The 19,197-nt window shown below is 34.6% G+C and overlaps 1 protein-coding gene across 1 annotated transcript; it reads left to right on the top strand.

Moving 5' to 3' along the window:
* The first annotated feature begins 17,013 nt into the window (after nucleotides 1-17,013).
* Nucleotides 17,014-18,864, top strand: LOC136805402 (uncharacterized). The gene is made up of 3 exons (XM_067061982.1): nucleotides 17,014-17,240; nucleotides 17,474-17,663; nucleotides 18,485-18,864. Exons 1-3 carry the CDS (start codon nucleotides 17,043-17,045, stop codon nucleotides 18,595-18,597), a joined length of 501 nt encoding a protein of 166 aa, XP_066918083.1. The 5' UTR covers nucleotides 17,014-17,042; the 3' UTR covers nucleotides 18,598-18,864.
* Nucleotides 18,865-19,197: the final 333 nt, after the last annotated feature.

Here is a 19,197-nt window from a genome sequence, read left to right as displayed (position 1 = left end):
ACTAAGCAGAGGAAAAATGTTTTATTCAATATGCTACCGTTTATTTTGCGTTACCATGAATGACAAAACTGTTGCTATGTGTAAGCTATCTCTTATTCATGATGAGCTAGACGTTGATGAATACAATGTTTTGAAAAAACTCATTCAATACATTAGTGATGTAACAATAGAAGATTGAAATGGGAAATATTGATTTTTTACACTCAAATTGAGACATTTCTACCTGGCATGCCCCTACACGAAACATAGATCAGTAAAGTGAGAAGAAAGATATCAGTTACAATATTGGAACACATTTTTGATTGTTTGTCATGAAGCCTTGATTTTCATCGATTAAACATCTTTGTACGTGTTGCAGAGAGAGCATTCCGTTTTTATAGCTGGATGGATCGTTTCGACCTTCAATGGAATACTTATCCTCCCCTACTGTGAGCAATCTACACAAACTATCCAACGTCCGAGACGATGTTTCCCTTGTTTTTTAGAAATATTATGCGTGATTTTTTATTGAAAAGTAATGCATCCAGTCAACCTTCCCAGTCTTGCTACTTTGCATTTTTCACTAGTTGGAAGTCCCTAAAGGGTATTTATCGTTAGTACGTATCACAGCTCGAGTAAATATCAATAAATATCAATATTATCCCTGATAAAAATTTGGGTACAGGGTATTAGTGCCACCGACTTACCAAATGCATACGATGAGGATCTTTCTTTTATAATTCTTCTGAAATAAAAAAATAAGCGCCCCGCTCGAATAAGCGCTCCCCTTAAAGCCTGAAAACTTAAATAAGCGCCCGGGCGCTTATTCGAGGATTTACGGTACATAAACGAAACAAGCTGTCTTGGGGTGCTTTCCACAATAAATCATCGGTGAGCTCCCCCCAGTCATCTTTCAAGTACCACGCACCGGGTACGGTGGCACGGCGGTCGTCGTACCAGATTTTCAAAAAAAATGTCGAAATTTTCCTCTGCGTCGGTAAAATCGCTTAAATTAACTCGTTCGCCGATTTCAAAAGCTTCCGTCATACCGTGAAAAGCACAGTTGATATTTTTTTCGCGTCGTTGAAAACACAACTCAGAAATGTCATCGACGCTTTTTACAAAGAGTCAGTGATAGAGAATCATAACATAAAGATTTGTCTATTATTTCGATTCCATTGAAGTAACATTACCATAATTAATAGTTTAGTAGTTACTGTTATACATTTGGGAATCATGTAGAAGATTTCTTTTGTAAGAAACTCATTTCAATTACACTTTGAAGTTTCTGGGGAATTATTCAATAGTAAACATGTATACTGATATAAGTCTGCTAGACATTAATATGGTAATATTTGCTCTTCATCTCTGATTCTTTCTGCAGTGATTAGAATGACGCATGCGCGATAAAATTTCTTTACTTGGTCCTCAGAGGTTGGTATGTTCTTTGAAAACTCAACCTCTGATACTCAGGGTGTACTTCCGTCGTTCCTGCCATTTAAATCACGCAATCACGCAAAGAAAATTGTCAAATCACCTTATCACGTTTTAAATTGCCTTCTATCACGATCATGTTGATCACGTTGATTCCTCTGATCACGCAATCACGCACTTTAGAATCTTAAATTACGAAAAATCGCTAACTTGAAAATGCCCCCTCATCGGTCAGTTTGCATTCGGAAATACCAAGTTCCCACCGGGCGAAATAAGTAAGAGATTTCCAATCCTGGAAATATCTTGAAAATGTGATATTTCCATATACTTTTGTAAATATAGAATATGACCTTTCTATATTTCCAAAATTGTGGAAATACCATATTTCATGATATTTCCAAAACTGAAATATAATTTTTTCAAAATATTTCCAACTTTTGGAAAGATGATATTTCCAAAAATTGGAAATATCTTGAAAATATGATGTTTCAATGAATTTCAGAATTGGAAATATCATGAAATATGATATTTCCACAACTTTGGAAATATAGAAAATTCATATTTCCATATTTACAAAAGTATATGGAAAAATCATATTTTGAAGATATTTCCGGGATTGGAGATCTCTTATTTCGCCCAGTGTCCGCACTGAGAACGCACCTGATAAATTTTGGTCCGGACAAGGTGCACAAATTAGCTGCAAAATGGCTGAACTCTAGCTGCACTTGAGGTTAAAAAGCCGTCTGAACAGGGATATGCTATAGCGGAGCTGGATGAAGGACGAGAATTCCTTAGCGGATTGCTTCTTTGTCTTTTCTATTGTAAACTGTTGATAATAGAAATCCATCTCTGTTCCCTTGAGTGTTCAGTTTTTATAAGAAAAATAAAGTAGACAAAGTATTCATGCAGTACGTTTGCACATATTTTGCTATGATGTTCCCACTTTTCATCAAAATAATATTTGTAGAAGATACCCCAAAAGCTTCCTTGTAAATGAAATCTATTTTCATCAGCGTCTGTTATGAATTTGAGAAGCTTTCATGATTTCTCTTCAAAAATTTCGGATGTAAATATTTTGACAAATGTTGTTTCAATTGACTTGAAATTTTTTCCATAATCAGACATACCGACTTGCTATCTGAAAATATCAGTTAGAAAGGGAGGCACCCCACGGTGTAGCGCGGTATTTCAAATGAAAAAGTACTATTTAGAGTATTTATATTCTTAGAGAAGAAGCTTCTTATAACTTTACAATGAAAACAATGTTTTTCATTTTTTTAAATTGTCATTCACCAATGTTTTACAGACCCTCTTGATAATTAAAAGTTTTTAATCGTGAACGATAAATGCAGCAGCAGAATCATTGGCTGAATCAAGAGGAAATCCAAATTTCACGAGTTTGTAATTAAAAAAGTTAAATTTCTGTTTCATATCAAATTTTAATGTCAGGGACAGAGATAGAACAAGGCTTTTTTAAATGTGCGTTATCCAGCTCCGCTATAACATATCCCTGGTCTGAACTTGCACCTGAAAACCTTAAATTTTGCACTTATCTCCCCAATAAATGTATTTTAATTCCTCTTCTCATCGAGAAAGATCGCTTTAAATATTTTCAAGATGGCGGCTTGGTCAAGCAAAATTTTTCATTGTTTTTTGTCAATCGTCACTCATCGTCAACTCTTACAAGTTTGTTCTTTTAGATTTTCATACTTTTGTCTTTTTAAAATTTCATTCTGAATGACCAGTAAGTCTTTTTACATTTTGTGCATTCAATTTGAGAGTATGAGAGTCATCCAGTCACCACAAGTTTGCGATTGCAGATTATGATGGCACATCTCTCAGGTGCAGCACTCGTGTGCAAAAAGTGCTTTCCCCAAGTATCAGATGTGCAGAAAGCTTTTAACTATCATGTGCACAACAATCCAAAATTCTACACTCTCAAAGTGCAAGTGCAATTCGTTGGGGGGGGGGCAAAACACTCACTGAATGATAACAGGTTAGTCACACTCACTAGGCACTAGCGTCCCCCGCCAAAATGCGTATCAAAGATTAATGCTGCAAAAGCGCTATATCATTTACCTAACTCTCAAGCAAAAAATATGCCGCAAAACTTCTAAAGGGATTTATGAAAAATAACCTGATGCTTTTTAATGAAATTAACATTTTCAAAAACTATCCAACTATGAGAAATTGCCTAAAATTTGAGCCATAGATAGGGTAGTCAGGCCAAAATTTTCCCCTCAAATTTTGAAAACCAAACTAATTTTATTTGAAAGTCCTTTGTGAGAAAAATGAGGGGTCATTTGTTAAAATTGGTTAAGTAGTTCCAAAGTTATTCCATTTTAAAACCACAAAAAAACCACCTTTTCAAAGAATCGCCTCCTTACACCACACCCAGTGTAGACCTAAAGCTCCAAAACAGCATCTAATAACATGAAAACCAGAATATGATTCTTCAATGGGAATCAAAACTATAAAGTGCACTTACAAACATCAATTTGTTAGATCTAACAAAATTAATAACCGCACTGTCATCATTGACAATAAAACAAACAATTTTCTGTCGAGAGCCTTGTAAACATTCCAACAACTTCCATCGAAATGATCTATCACAGCTCAGTCTACCATTTTTAGCGGGGTCCGAGGATTGAGCCGAGAACGCTCCGCGAACTCCTGCGCGGATGAAAAACTTCAATCTGTCAATCATTTTCTCAAGCAAAGAGTATGCGAAGCGATTCTAGCTTCACGATAGTGCCGCGGGTCATCAATGGATAGCATTCAATTATCATTATCCCTTTATTTTCATTCCTAGAACTTTTGCAAAAAAAAGGAAAAATAGAAAAGTTGTATTTTTTACTGTTCTATTCACATACTGAATTTGAAAGATCTTCTATGTGGTGTTTTTTTGCAAACTTCAAAAAACTGATTTTTGTCCTGCCTTTGCGGGACTTTGGCTTAAGTGTTTGAGTGCAGCATAGGGTACAAAGTCCAAACATGCCTTTCCCGTAATTTTTGTGTGAAGAGTTAGGGCTATACTGACACCAGCAAGAAATAATTTTCGGAGGCACCAAAATCGTGCCAAAAATGGCAGATGAAATCTAGTCTTCCGTGTGGCGGGGTGTGGGGAGTTTTGCTGGCGCGGTCTGAAAATCGTCCCGATGACTGTTAAACTTTAGCCCATCGCTAATGAGCTGGAAATGATAGCTAAAAACAAATTTTACCAATGAAAAGCTGAAACCCTTAGCTTTCCAACAATATGTGGTACCGTGAGTGGTCCTAAATCCGACAGCCCTACCTAAATCCGACCCCCCCAAATAACTGCTATGAAAAAAAATTCTGTGTTTACAAATATTCCCTCTCCAAGTTGAACAATAAACTATTACAAGAACTCTCATACAAAACAAAACATCTAACAAGATGTGAATGTGAAGATGTCAATTAATGTGATCGAAAAAGTGTGAGTTGTAAAAATAATTACCTCTATTATTCTGAATCCGTTGCTCGTGTTTAAAATGTTAACAGTTTTATGTAATAAAAAATTATGTTTTGTACAAGCCGTATATGTATAAAAGTTGCGAAGCGATCGAGGCAGGTCACTAAATTCGCAAGTTGCAAGCAAAAAGATAGAAAGTATTGAATGAGCCCGATAAGTTCTTTTTTCGGGGTCTCACCAAAAACAAAAATGATTTATACCTTATTACATGAATATAAGTATGGACTTTAACGGCCTTGAAATTAACATGAAATTTCTCAATTCGTGTTAATTCACTTAATTACACGTCTCCTAATACTCATGTAAGGTAAGTAAAAAATATTCGGAGAAAATTTTAAAATCGCGTCTTTTGTTCGGGAAAGCTTTTCCACCTAAACCTAAAAAGTAAATTATTTTTAATTTTGGTTTTTATTTTGACTCATTTTACTTCCGGTTTTAAATTCCTCGTGTTCGAAAATCGAACTTTCGAATCTTTCGAATTTCGAATGTTTCAATAAAAACAAACATTCGAATCCCCCCCTGCCATAAATAGTTTTTTATTTGTTAGAATTCCAGGGTAGACAGACTTTCCTCAGTAAATGACTGGTGACTCGATGATAGTATTCATGGTTTCGAAGATTTTTACATGTAAATATTGATATCAAATCTAGTCTTTGTTTTAGAGTCTCTTGCATAAAACCAAAACCCAATCAAAAAAAAAAGAATCCTCGGGGTCAAGCACTATCCGGTTTAAACACCACTCGGTCTATTGAGACAGGGATGTGAAATACTGTACTGAGGAATTAATCTTTAATAACCATACCCAGTTACGAGTTAGAAATATTGTATCAAGTTACATCATTATTTATACACAAAAATTTAAAAGTTTAGGTTCTATAATTATAATAAAACTATTAGTGGTATAAAATCTTAAAAATAAATATAAAGAAAAACCAGAGAAAAAGAACTAAAATTTAAGAAGATTCCTACAATTCCTTCGACCAGGGTTTGATTCAACAATTTAGCAAAAAACCTCAACATTTTTATAATGGCTGTATTTTCCAAAGTGGTGAAGCCCTATAGGGTTTTTAATCTTAAATCTGCTGGAGACAAATGTTTGACAGTCTTACCATTGATTTAGGAGCAAACTCTTCACATTAGAATAATTTTATCAGCTGTAGCACAGAAATTTAAAACAGTTAAAAGTACATCATAAATATCCATAATATCATGTTTTGATGATAACTGTCAAGATTTATTCATGGACACATATTTCGATATTTTACAAGTCATTTTCATTTCCAGCAATTTCTAAAATCCTTTTTACAATCATATGTTTCCTCAATAGTTACTTTATCCTGGCCATCAAATGCATATTTATAACAGCAAGCAACCAGAGCCCACATATTTTCGAGCAGCCAAGTCAAGATTTCAAGAACAACGACAAACAATCAGTTCTCTTTTCCACTGAATAAGAGAAGGGATAAATTCTTCCAGATTATCCATAACTTGAATATGTTCGTCCCCATTTCAAAGCATGCAAAAAGGCCAAGTCCATGTTCTTGCTCACTCTCTTATAGTTATATTCGCTGCTTTGCAAAAAAGGTTTTTTCACCACGTATGCAGGTCATTTTTCAGCTTTCCTTTTCTGGAAATGACACAACAACTCTGTTGAGTCTGTCTTGTCAATGAAACCAGATGAAACAATAAAAATTCCCATCTTCTTTCTTCTGTTCTTTCTCTTTGCTACAGTTTCAGCTTCTTCTTTTCAACCAACATCTTACACCTCCAACATCTTACCACCAACTTTTTCAAAACATTCAACGTTTCAGTTTTATTTCTCACAAAAAAGTAAACATTCGAAATTGGAAAGATTCGAAGGTTCGAAAGTGTCTGTTTTTTCAATGCTCGAGTCAATGCAGCGACTTCTTAAAAGGGAGCAGAGAGAGAGTTTGAGTTTTTTGAACGCTTCGACCGCGCGCTGGTTTTCCGAACCAATCAGCTTTCTGATATTTGAACGCTTCGACCGCGCTCTGGTTTTCCGAACCAATCAGCTTTCTGATATGGAGCGGGAGTAAAGAAGCTAAAAATGTACGGGAACGACGGAATATCTTTTATGGAAGTTGCCCTGACTGGGAGATCTTCGGCGCCGTAGAGAGGTTCTTTTTCTCGACGAAGCCATCCTAAATACAATCTACCAAACCGATATTGTAACGCCTCTTACCTGGACGAAAACAACCGGGATCTGAATACTTAACCCACATTTAACAGATGGGAACTAAATTTTCGTTTTCGTCTTGCGCTCCCCTGGGTATATAGAATTTAAAGGTACATGCACACTATAGCAAAACTGCTTCGCTCATGTATATTCGCTTCGCAATAAGAAGCAATTATTGTTACATGGTTCAATTGGTTCAGTGTATCAAATCTCTCAGTTTAGTTGACACTTTGGTATTGTCATTGCGTCACAGCGAAAGGTTTGTTTTTATTTTAGTTTGTATCTTTGAAAGACCCCATTGGATTTAGGCAGGGCTGATGGATTTAGGCAGGGCTGTCGGATTTAGGACTACTCACGGTAGTCCTGATAAAAATTTCAGGAAAGTGCCGAAAAATCGAAATTTCTTCTTTTTTCTCGATTTAAAGACGGCCCTTTTAGGGTAGATCGTCAAATGGCAAAGTCAAAAAATTCAAAGTGTAATATTTTTTTGTGAAAATTTAATCTATTGTAAGACATTTTGCGCAATTTTTAACCTCCTAGGTAAAAAATCCAGCATTCCCCAGGGGGGTCTTTGATTCGCACTAAAGCAAAAAATGAGTAAAAATTGCATTTTTTGCCCATTTTAAGACTATAAAAGGCCAGGAAAGGGTCAAAATGGTTTCTAAATGGTGTCTTGTACTAATATTCAACATAAAATAACAAAATAATCCCAGCGAGATCGCTCAATGTTTCAATTTCAGGCTAAAAAGGCTGATTTTCTTCGATTCTGGGTAGCAAAATGCATGAAAGCAGCATTTTTGAGGACCCACAACTTTTAACCTTTTTAAGGTGCACACTTGAAATTTTCAGCAATGAAACACTTCAGAGAAAGCTCCAGGAAAAATCAAACTTGAGTTTTCAAAAATTTCCTATAAATCCATAATGGCGCCCTAGAAATTGAGTTTTCATGCTAAATGCCAATATTTCAAGCTAAAAGTTAAAACTTGGTTTTCTTTGGCTAAAATCTCTAAAATGATTTCAAATGATGTCCTGAAATGTTTGGATTTTGGAAGTATTCTGAAAATACTCTGGGAGAATCAAAATGGTTTGGGTCAGAAATTTGCCCAAGTCTGCCATTATTGTATTGCATTTCCCACTAAAATGCGATATTTAGAGTTAAAGTCAAATTTTCTCAGGCTAAAATCTCAAAAATGGTTTCAAATGGTGTCCTGAAATTTTTTGGTGTTGAAAGTATTCTGAAAATACTCTGGGAGAATCTAAATGGTTTGGGTCAGAAATTTGCCCTAGTATGCCATTATGGCATTGCATTTCCAACTAAAACGCGATATTTAGAGTTAAAGTCAAATTTTCTCAGGCTAAAATCTCGAAAATGGTTTCAAATGCAGGAGAAAGTTTTGGTACATAAATTTCCTAGTTCTCCCACTTTTCCAATCAAAAAGTCAAAGTTTTGGCCAGAAAAATTGGAGAGTTTGTAAAAATTGTAAAATACCTTCCCATTTTTCCCATCTCAAAAAACCATCCTTGAAAGTTGTAAAGATGTGAAAAATAGGACTTTTCCAAACTCTCCCAGCAAACAACAGCAATCATTTGGATTTGCAAAGTTTTGGTATTTTGGTGGGAAAATGGATCTATGATGTCATAATTATTCCAGGCTCAAATGAAAATTATGCATACCATCCTCCAATAGCAATCGAATAAAGAACTTTCACTTTCGATTTCATGAATAAATAAATTATAGCGGGCGCATAAATTACGATTTTCCAAGGTCACCTTTACTTGAAAAAAATTATGGAAATATTTTCTATTTCGTGCTACCATGTTGCAACCATGGAAAATCCCCCATTTTTATAAACATTTGCAAAGTCTTGGTGAGGAAAGTTGTAAAAGTGTGAAAGATTGGAAAAGTGGTAAGTTTTTTTCCCAAAACTTTCTCCTGATGGTGTCCTGAAATTTTTTGGTGTTGAAAGTATTCTGGATATACTCTGGCAGAACCAAAATAGTTTGGGTTAGAAATTTGCCAAAGTCCGCCATTATGGAATTGCATTTCTCACTAATACGCAATATTTAGAGCTAAACTCTAATTTTCTCAGGCTAAAATCTCAAAAGTGGTTTCAAATAGGGTCCTGAAAGTATTCTGGAAATACTCTGGGAAAACCAAAATGGTTTGGGTCAGAAATTTGCCAAAGTCTACCATTATGGAATTGTATTTCATTCTAAAACACAATGTTTTGAGTAAGCTTGAGTGTTCTTCCTAAAGAAATAAAATTCATAATGGCAGACTTTGGCATATATATGTCCATTGTGAACCACTGTGATTTTCCTTGATTGTTCCAAGAATACTTTCAACACCTAAAGATTTCAGGACCCTATTTGAAACCATTTTTGAGATTTTAGCCTGAGAAAATTAGACTTTAACTCTAAATATCACGTTTTAGCAGGAAAAGCAATACCATATTGGCAGACTTAGGCAAATTTCAAACCCAAACCATTTTGGTTCTCCCAGAGTATATCCAGAATACTTTCAACACCAAAAGATTTCAGGACCCTATTTGAAACCATTTTTGAGATTTTAGCCTGAGAAAATCAGACTTTAACTCTAAATATCGCGTTTAAGTGGGAAATGCAATACCATAATGGCAGACTTGGGTAAATTTCTGACCCAAACCATTTTGTTTCTCCCAGAGTATTTTCAGAATACTTTCAACACCAAAAGATTTCAGGACACCATTTGAAACCATTTTTGAGATTTTAGCCTGAGAAAACCAAGTTTTAGCTTGAAATATTTGCATTTAGCACGAAAACTCAATTTCTAGGACGCCATTATGGATTTATAGGAAATTTTTGAAAATTCAAGTTAAATTTTTCCTGGAGCTTTCACTGAAGTGTTTAATTACTGAAAGTTTCAAGTGTGTACCTTAAAAAGTTTAAAAGTTGTGGGTCCTCAAAAATGCTGCTTTCATGTATTATGCTACCCAGAATCGGAGAAAATCAGCCTTTTTAGCCTGAAATTGAAACATTGAGCGATCTCGCTGGGGTTATTTTGTCTTTTTATATTGAATATTAGTACAAGACACCATTTAGAAACCATTTTGACCCTTTACTGGGCTTTCATTGTCTTAAAATGGGCAAAAAAATGCCATTTTTACTCATTTTTTGCTTTAGTGCGAATCAAAGACCCCCTGCGGAATGCTGGATTTTTGACCTAGGAGGTTAAAAATTGTGTTTGTTCTAGGAGGTTAAAAATTGTGTTTGACCTAGGAGGTTAAAAATTGTGCAAATTGTCTTAATAGATTAAATTTTCACAAAAAAATATTACACTTTGAATATTTTGACATCATGCTAAAAATGGTAGTTGACGATCTACCCTACAGATTATCGAAAAGGCTACCACGTGATAAACTAAAGTACTATCTTTCCCGGGTTTTATAAAAAAAACAGCGAGTCTATAACTAATCCAGCTCAATAGCGATAGCCATTTGAAAAATGGTGGTCAAGGTAGACGGGGGTGCCACGAATTCCGAGTCGCAATTTTTTCACCTTGATGTCTAATAAATGGTATATCTTTTTATTGAAGGTAGGTAATGGGATGGGGTTTTTTTCTTTGTTTCCTCTGATAAATTCTGAGTATTTCAAAAAAAAAGAATGAACAAGTTTGGAGTTGTTAAGGATAAGTTATGATGGATGGAATGTTCTAATTTTGATTTTCGACTTGTTCCACGCAAAAAATCCCGACGAGTGCGCATCCTACCATAGATGAAAAGATATTTAAGCCAAGCCAACCTTGAGAACAAATTAGAAGATCAACTTCCCTAGAAAAAGATCTACGGGGGAGACGGAAATTTTGCTGGACCTCAAACACTGACCCATTTACACGTGCGGAATTGTTTTTACTTTAGCGGTCTTTTTTAACATTAGTTCTCACCACCAGTCAGCATCACTAGCGATTCATTCCCTTTCGTTTATCACGGGAATTAACTACATGTGGTCTAAAAGAACGACAAATTACGCATGCGTGTTACAATGCAGGATCCTTTAGAGGAAACAGACTGACTCTTTCCTTCCCAACAACTTTCGTTATTGCTTATGTAGGTTTTAAAATCCACAAGTAGTGAACCTCTTATAGCTTTATCTGAATAAATATGGTTGAAAACCTTCTGTCAGGTTTCATTCTGTATGTTTTTTATCCACGTGGTGAACCGGTTTCCCCCGATTTCCCGATAATTAAAAATTGGAACTTTCCCGTGGGCGCGATTGGGCGTACCGCCATCGCAAAATATTTTTCGTGAAAATTTACCGTATTCTAATGCTAATATAATCTAGATAGAATAACAAATATTAAATTTGTAATATTCTAAATTTCAAGATAAAAAGAACTATCTACGAATTATTTTCCTTAACGGGCGTTGAATTGACATTGACATATTTAATGATGTCATAATCAATGCTGTGCATATTTTGTCAACATCCTTTTCATTGGATAAATACCACTAAAATATACAAGATAAGTAAACATAGATTTATCGCCCGCGAGCAGGGCTTAGCTAAGCACACCTCTCTTGAAGAATTGAAGCGGGCAAAGATTACCGCGCGGGCTGATAGCGGATGAAGGTTTTTTGAAGATATTTTCAGTTATAATCTAAGGTAGAACAAACTAAACATAGAAAGGGGGTATTTTTTAGTGCTCTATACGATGATGGGTATTTTTTATTGAATTCTATGTTTAGATTTTTCTACCCAGCCCCGTTGCTATGTAAGCGCGCCCTGTTGCTAAGACCTTTGCTTGAAATCAAAAGCCAAACCAAGATTATTTAGCGCACACTGCCGTTTGCGTAATATCGATAAAGTGAAATGAGGTCCTGACTGATAAACAAGGCCTTAAAAATCAAAGCGCTGTCTCGGGAATTGAATGACAAACTTTGGTTGGTTGATTTTGGCTGCTACATGTTTTATTTTGTTTCAAACTTTCAAGTTTTAATTAATTTTCTTGCGAACTTGATTCAGGTAACTCTCATCCTTGTTGTTCAAATACATCCTGTAGATGACTGATGTTGTTTTTTCTGAAAGCTAGATTTCCTAGTGTGACTAACTGAATAAGTCTTTTGTGGTGGAAGCTGGTGGAAGAACGTGAGAACCTATTGACGCATATTATAAAATTATTCCATCTATCCAGGTTGAAAAATATCTTTTCCATATACCAAAATACCGAAATAAAACCCTTTGTTAGATAAAGTCCCGCAAATGCGGGACAAAAATCAGTTTTTTTTAAGTTTGCAAAAAAAAGTTCAGTATGTGAATAAAGCAATAGAAAGTTCAGCTTTCGTATTTTTCCTTTTTTCGCAAAAGTTCAAGAAATTAAAATAAAGGGATAATGATTAGCCTGGATATCCAGACTGTAAACTTTTAGTCACACTAGCCTTCTGCCAAAACGCGTATCAAAATTGACTCGCAAGCAAAAAATATGCCGCAAAACTTCTGAAGGGATTTATGAAGATCAGCTTCCCAAGAAAAAGATCTACGAGAGAGTCGGAACCCACCTAGATCCGCGTACTACTTCCTGAATCAGCTACTTCCCGAAAATTTTACTGGACCTCAAACACTGACCCATTTACATGTGTGGAATTATTTTTACTCAAAATTAAAGCGCTGCCTCGGAAATTGAATGACAAGATTTGTTTTGTTGATATTCTGGCTACTTTAGGCGTACAAACTTTCGCGAGCAGAAACTTTCGCGAGGACGAAAAATCGCGAAATTCACGACATTTACTTTCGCGAATTTAACGGAAAAATATTTTTCGCGAGCATAAACTTTCGCGAATCAAGACGTAAAATTGAGAATTTTCACATGAAAAAATGGCTTAGAGACACAAATACTTCTTGGGTTGGCTTGAAACATTTGTCCTTTGACTTATTAGTCTTTTAGCAGGCTAAAAAGTGCCATAAAAGTTACAATTTATTCAAAGTTTGAAGTTTTACAGATTTTCTATTTTGTCAAGAATTTTTCGCGAGCATAAACTTTCGCGAATGTCCCTTCCTAGAATTTTTAAAGACATTTACTTTCGCGAAAAGGGCCAAAATTCGCGAAAATCGCGAAAGTTTCTGCTCGCGAAAGTTTCTACGCCTAAAGTACTGTACGTTTGCAATCAGATTTTATCTCATTTTAAGTTTTCAAGTTTTAAATTAATTGTCTTGAGAACTTGAACTTTATTCAGGTAACTCTCCTTGTTGTTTTAAATACATCCTTTAGATGACTGACATTGTTTTCTGAATTTCCTAAGTGTGACTAACTGTCTAGTTGTTTTATAATCTTGTCTCAATGTTTACAGTCTGGTCCAACTAACTTGTCTGCAGGGATATTTGTCCCTGCATATGCAAGTGCATCTGATTGGCTGATTTGCGCCAAGTTGTTGAGCAGAATTTTTGCGGGGTTTTCAATATTTTTCTATACGCGCATAATATATGGAAAAACCTGACATTGCAAAAAAAGATAAACAAATGAAAATGAAAACACAGGTTCATTTCTAAACAAAATGGCTGATGGAATTGGAAAGGAGCCTTTATAAATGTAGCTGATGTTTTGATGTAGTTTAAAGTAGTTTTGAAAGTTTTTGAGGTTTCTAAAAGAGGTTTTATGGTAAGTAATTAAAAATATGTGTCTCCCTGGGTTTCCAAAGTTTTGAGATTCTGTCAACAAGGGTTCACTCACAGACATTATCAAGCAAAATGTATCTGACTTTTTTAATTGCAGAGTCTAAAATTTTATAAACTTTGTTATGTCAGAGATAAGAATTTCTTTCTAAAAAAGAAAAAAAAAGAAACTTATACTATTGATTATCGCCAAATCCTGAGCCAAATTTCTTGAAGAGACCAGTCAACTTCAAGAATCAAGGATTAGTCTTTTTTATTATATTTAGACCAATCTTGTTCGAAAAAAATAGAATGCTTGAAGGAAAACCACTCTCATTAAATGAAAAAAGACAAAACTGTGGAAAATGGTAGGTCTATACCTACCTAGTCTAGCAATACCTCCCAGATACAGTTCAGTTATTGAATGGGCTTGAAAGAATGTTTGATCAGTATTCTTGAGGTATCTGTGATTCTTGCTGGTAAAAGGATCCTCAGAAGTAAAAGATTCGAGTCTAAGGATATGTCAGGTTGAAGACTTTATCTAAGAATCATCCTCGCATTTAAGTAGATTGTAATTGAATTCCCCTAGAAGAAGAAGTTGCTTTTTGGACCTACCCCGGTGGGGTGGAGGTCCTATAAATTAACCCGTGTTCGTTAGTTCGTTCGTTAGTTACCAACTTTTCTCGAGATTGGCTCATTCAATTTTTCTGATTTTTTGCACAAAGGTACATTACTATAAACCCTCGAGTGTGACGAAGCCCGATTTTCGAAAAAAAAAATTTTCCGGCCGGTAGAACCGGAAATGTCCCGAAAAAAGCGGTTTTTTGAGATTTTCTCGAGATTTTCTCATTAGTTTTTTGCGATTTTTTGCACATAGATGCACATTAGTACTGCCGAAAAGGTGTCGAAAACCGTTTGCCGAAAAAAAATTTTTTCCGGTCTGTAGAACCGGAAATGTGCCGGAAATAATAGTTTTTTCACATTTCCGTCACATTTTTTCAACTTATTTAATTGTTTCTTTACAGAAAAATGTTCTTTATGATGATGCCCAAAACTTAGCATCGTTTGATTTCCAAAAAAATCATCCTTTGAATCCGGAACTCCTTAAAAATCGCCGGAACAGCCGAAAACCGGCGTAAAACGGTTTTCCTTCATTTTTTCAACTTATACTCGACAGATTTTCATGCAATTTTTTGCACAATGATGTAAAATGGCAATGCCCAAAATGTGACAGAGCCCAATTTTCGAAAAAGAAATTTTTCCGGCCGCTAGAACCGGAAATGTCCCGAAAAAAGCGGTTTTTTGAGATTTTCTCGAGATTTTCTCATTAGTTTTTTGCGATTTTTTGCACATAGATGCACATTAGTACTGCCGAAAAGGTGTCGAAAACCGTTTGTCGAAAAAAAATTTTTTCCGGTCTGTAGAACCGGAAATGTGCCGGAAATCGTCGTTTTTTTCACATTTCCGTCACATTTTTTCAACTTATTTAATTGTTTCTTTACAGAAAAATGTTCTTTATGATGATGCCCAAAACTTAGCATTGTTTGATTTCCAAAAAAATCATCCTTTGAATCCGGAACTCCTTAAAAATCGCAAACGACTAATTTTAATAGATCGTCACTATTTGTGTTCTGAATGATTGTTTAACGGTCATGCTCACGTAGATATCAATTAAATTATATATGTGTTAAATGCATAACCAGGTAGGTCCATAAAAGTATCACTTGTTCTCTTTGGAGTTGTTTGCAGTGGTTTGAAAAAGTCTTGATTGAAGCCAGTCATCTTTCGGTGTCAAAGAATAGTAATCATGTTACTTGGCACTATCAGGTAAGATAATTTCACCAAAGATTCAAGATTACGCATGCATGATGAGTAACAAAGTTTGTCAAGGTCATTTTTAGGTTTATTAGAACAAGATTGAAATATACATGGCAGTCCCGCTTTTTTTTCAGTTGGGTAAAAAGTTTGATTCCATAGCCAGGTTGTTACAAGATCCTCTTTATTTTCTTAAGGATTTTCAGTCTATGTGTCTATAAGGTTTTGGTCTCAGAAATACAAATGATGCTAAAAGTACAATCGAGAAATGCAAGCAGATCTCCAAGGGTGTGGTTTAAGTGCACCTGTTTACTAGAATTTGAGAGAATGATTGTTACAATAATTTTGAAACATCTGAAAATATACACAAACTTTGAAAAAACAAAATCATTATGGAACTAAAAAGTCTTGTGTAGTTTGAATGATACACAATGCAAGACCCTTGTTTACATAATATCACAAAACTTTGGAAACTTGGGCACAGGTTTAGAATATATCAAAATAGAAATAAGATTATATTTAGTTTTCTTTGTGTGCTTGTCATTTCATTTGATTTGTTTTCCTGATTTTTATACAACGTTTGAAAAAGAAACCACAAAACAATAAACATTGGAAAAAAATTAAAGTAACAATTAATACAGAATCATATAGAGGGAGTCGATTATGAATTTAAATACAAATTTCACAAAATTTCGCTTACAAACCAGGGGGGGGGTCATGCAGTTATTATATAAACACTATGACAATTACTACCGTGGTGGTATATAAACCAAAATTTTGGAAAACAGTTACTCCACCAGTGGACTAACTGCAACATGGGTGGTGCCTAAGCCCAAAATTGTCGATTTTGGTAGGATATGGTGTACTAAGTGAGCAAATTTTTCAATTTTTCACTTAAAATTTCAGGTTTTTAAAAATTCCGGAAGCAAAAAAATTCAAAACATTTTTTTCAAAAGTCAAAAAAAACATCACAAAATTATTTCTTCAATCAAGGCATGAAAGATATTTTAACAAACTTGGATATTTAACTCTTCAACGGTCGTTGATAAGACGTACCCAGTAAAATGGTATCAAAAATGAGGAATTCAGTGAAAAAATTGCCAAATTTGGCATTTTTGGGGGTGGTATACACCGATTTTGAGGGTAAAATCAGTTAGTACACTATGGAATAACTGCAAGGTGGTGGTGTCTGTAGAAAATGTCCAAAATTGCAGTTACTCCACATAGTGTCAAGGAGTAATTGCAAGACCCCCCCCCTGTACAAACAAATCTGAAAAAAATTCACGATTCTCAATTTTTGAAGGTTAAGTAATTGCTGTTGTATCACAATGTGTTATCATTTGACTCAGGCGAATTTTTGTGACTTTGTCAGGCCTTTAATTACCCAATTACCATATTAACGATGTTCAAATTATCATTTGTCTTTATATTTTTGTTTGTTTTATTGTTTGTTCAATTAATAATCTCTTACACTTTTGTTTGATTCTGTTTAGAAAAACCATGAACAAAATAAACATGAATATAGACTTAGTAACAACTGGTCATTTACTAAAAACAACAGCCACTATATTTTCCGGTGTGTTTGTTGGTGGGGCGTTGTACGTGACGTTGGTGGAACAACCTGCCCGTATGACACACGATCCAACCACTGCTATCATTCAGTGGAAACCTTCTTTTGTGAGAGCTGCTTCACTTCAGGTATATTTTTCGTCTTATCTGATCCTGTCTGATTGTATTGAATTGGATCCTACTCATTTTACATTGCAGGAAAAACTCTCAAAAAAGGTGATAAATGTGAAACTTGTTTAGACTAGGTGAAGAAATAGTTTTCTTCATTTCAGATTAGCTGGTTCCAGTGGAACCATTATTAATACAAATATAATCTGAAAGAATTTTCATTTGACTTTCGTTATATGTTTTTTTTCATACAGAGTAAATTATCATTGCTGTCGAGTGCGTCGGCTTTTGGAGCTTATTTTTGTTTACGAAACACTTCAGCAGACGCATTGAACTGGCTTGGATGTGGGTGCATGATGTTGTCCATGCTGCCCTTCACACTCATCTTCATCAGACCTCTCAATAATCAACTCATCGAAACTGAAAAATGCATCAGTGTCAAAGGTAAGATTAAATGGGTCTTTTTGGATCAAATTTGGCACACAGGATCCTTGTCACATAAGGTAACTTTTGACAAAAAATATTTTTGATGACGTCACTCATCATGCCCAATGTGAGCAGAAACCGAAAATTTCCTTCGATCTTATAAATAGCTATTGTATTCTAACAAAGGCTCTAAGAAAGTTGCCTGAGTCTAAAATGCTTATTTTATCCTAAATATTCAATAAATTAGGGTTTAAACTAAATATTTGACATAAAGAATAAATTTGTATTGGAACAGTGTCAATTTTTGTGACACCTTACTGTCAGAAATGTCATCATGCTCAAGGTGTGAAAATTTTTAGGTGTCAAATTTTTTTTGAAGCTAATAAAAGTTAGGAATTTACAGAAAATTTCATGGTAAAAGCTCTATTATTTCAGAAGCTATTACCATTAATGTGACCTCCGAACAGAAAAAGCCCCCTAGTACGAATAGGGTTAACTCGAAAAAATTCGTTGGAACAATATTTTTGGTTCCTCGAGAACATAAAAATTAGGGTATTCAATGTCTCCATAATTCGAACTCTCCATAACTATATTGAACTATTTTTTTCTTTCAACTTAGCGTGAGAGTTAATTTAAACTTGACTGAGTAAACTTGAAAACCTCTGCAACTCGAATGTTTCCTTATCTCGAACGGTAAGGGGGGGGGGTAAACTGTTCGTGTAAAGGAGACATTCGATTCGCAGAGGTTTTCAAGTTTAAAGTACAAAAAAATAAGTGAAATAATTTACAAAGAGTATCGATGATTTCATATTTCTCTTCTTTCATTTTATCTTTTCTAGGTGAAGGTTGGATCACAGAAAATTTGAAACATTGGGGAAAATTACATTCAGTTAGAGCTATTGTTTCATTGGGTGCATTTTCTTTTATGATCTACACCCTAAATAAACGTTAAATGTGACGTACTTACAATAAACTATTTGGACCAATTTTTCAACCCTAGAAAAAGTAAAGAGCATGGAGCGTGTTATGACTTCCCTTCATCTTATATGATTTACTGAGTTCTAAATATTTTCTCTGCTATATTTTTGATATGTGAAAATCAGTACGTTAAATAAACTCACTTAAATTTGATGAAAAGGTTTGTGAATGAATTCACATTTTCGGAGTATCTTAAGAATCTTTGTGCTCGAAAACAAAGATAGTTTATCACATTGTAAATGACAACTGTTTCCTTTGAATGGTTTTCGAATTAAAACAATTGGCTGTCTTATCCTTAGGTAGGCTCTTTAAAAAGACAGCCTTTAGAATACTATTAGATTATTTTTTATTTTTGAGAAAAATTTGTTTGGTTTGTTAATTTTTAGTACATATTTAAATAAATAAATTATATTGAAATTTTAAAGTAACTAAACTGCCCTCTTTGAGTCGACGGTCTATTTAGCTTAATTGTTCTATACATCTAATAAACACTTTTTTACAAGAATAATTTCACAAAAACGTAAGGCTCAATTTTGGCAAAATCCTAAATCCAATCCAAGATAAGTCCACATCC

Source organism: Clytia hemisphaerica, unplaced genomic scaffold (assembly GCF_902728285.1).
Source record: "Clytia hemisphaerica strain Z4C2 unplaced genomic scaffold, Clytia hemisphaerica genome assembly, whole genome shotgun sequence".
Lineage (NCBI taxonomy): Eukaryota > Metazoa > Cnidaria > Hydrozoa > Leptothecata > Clytiidae > Clytia > Clytia hemisphaerica.
This window is presented reverse-complemented; position numbering and strand designations above follow the sequence as displayed.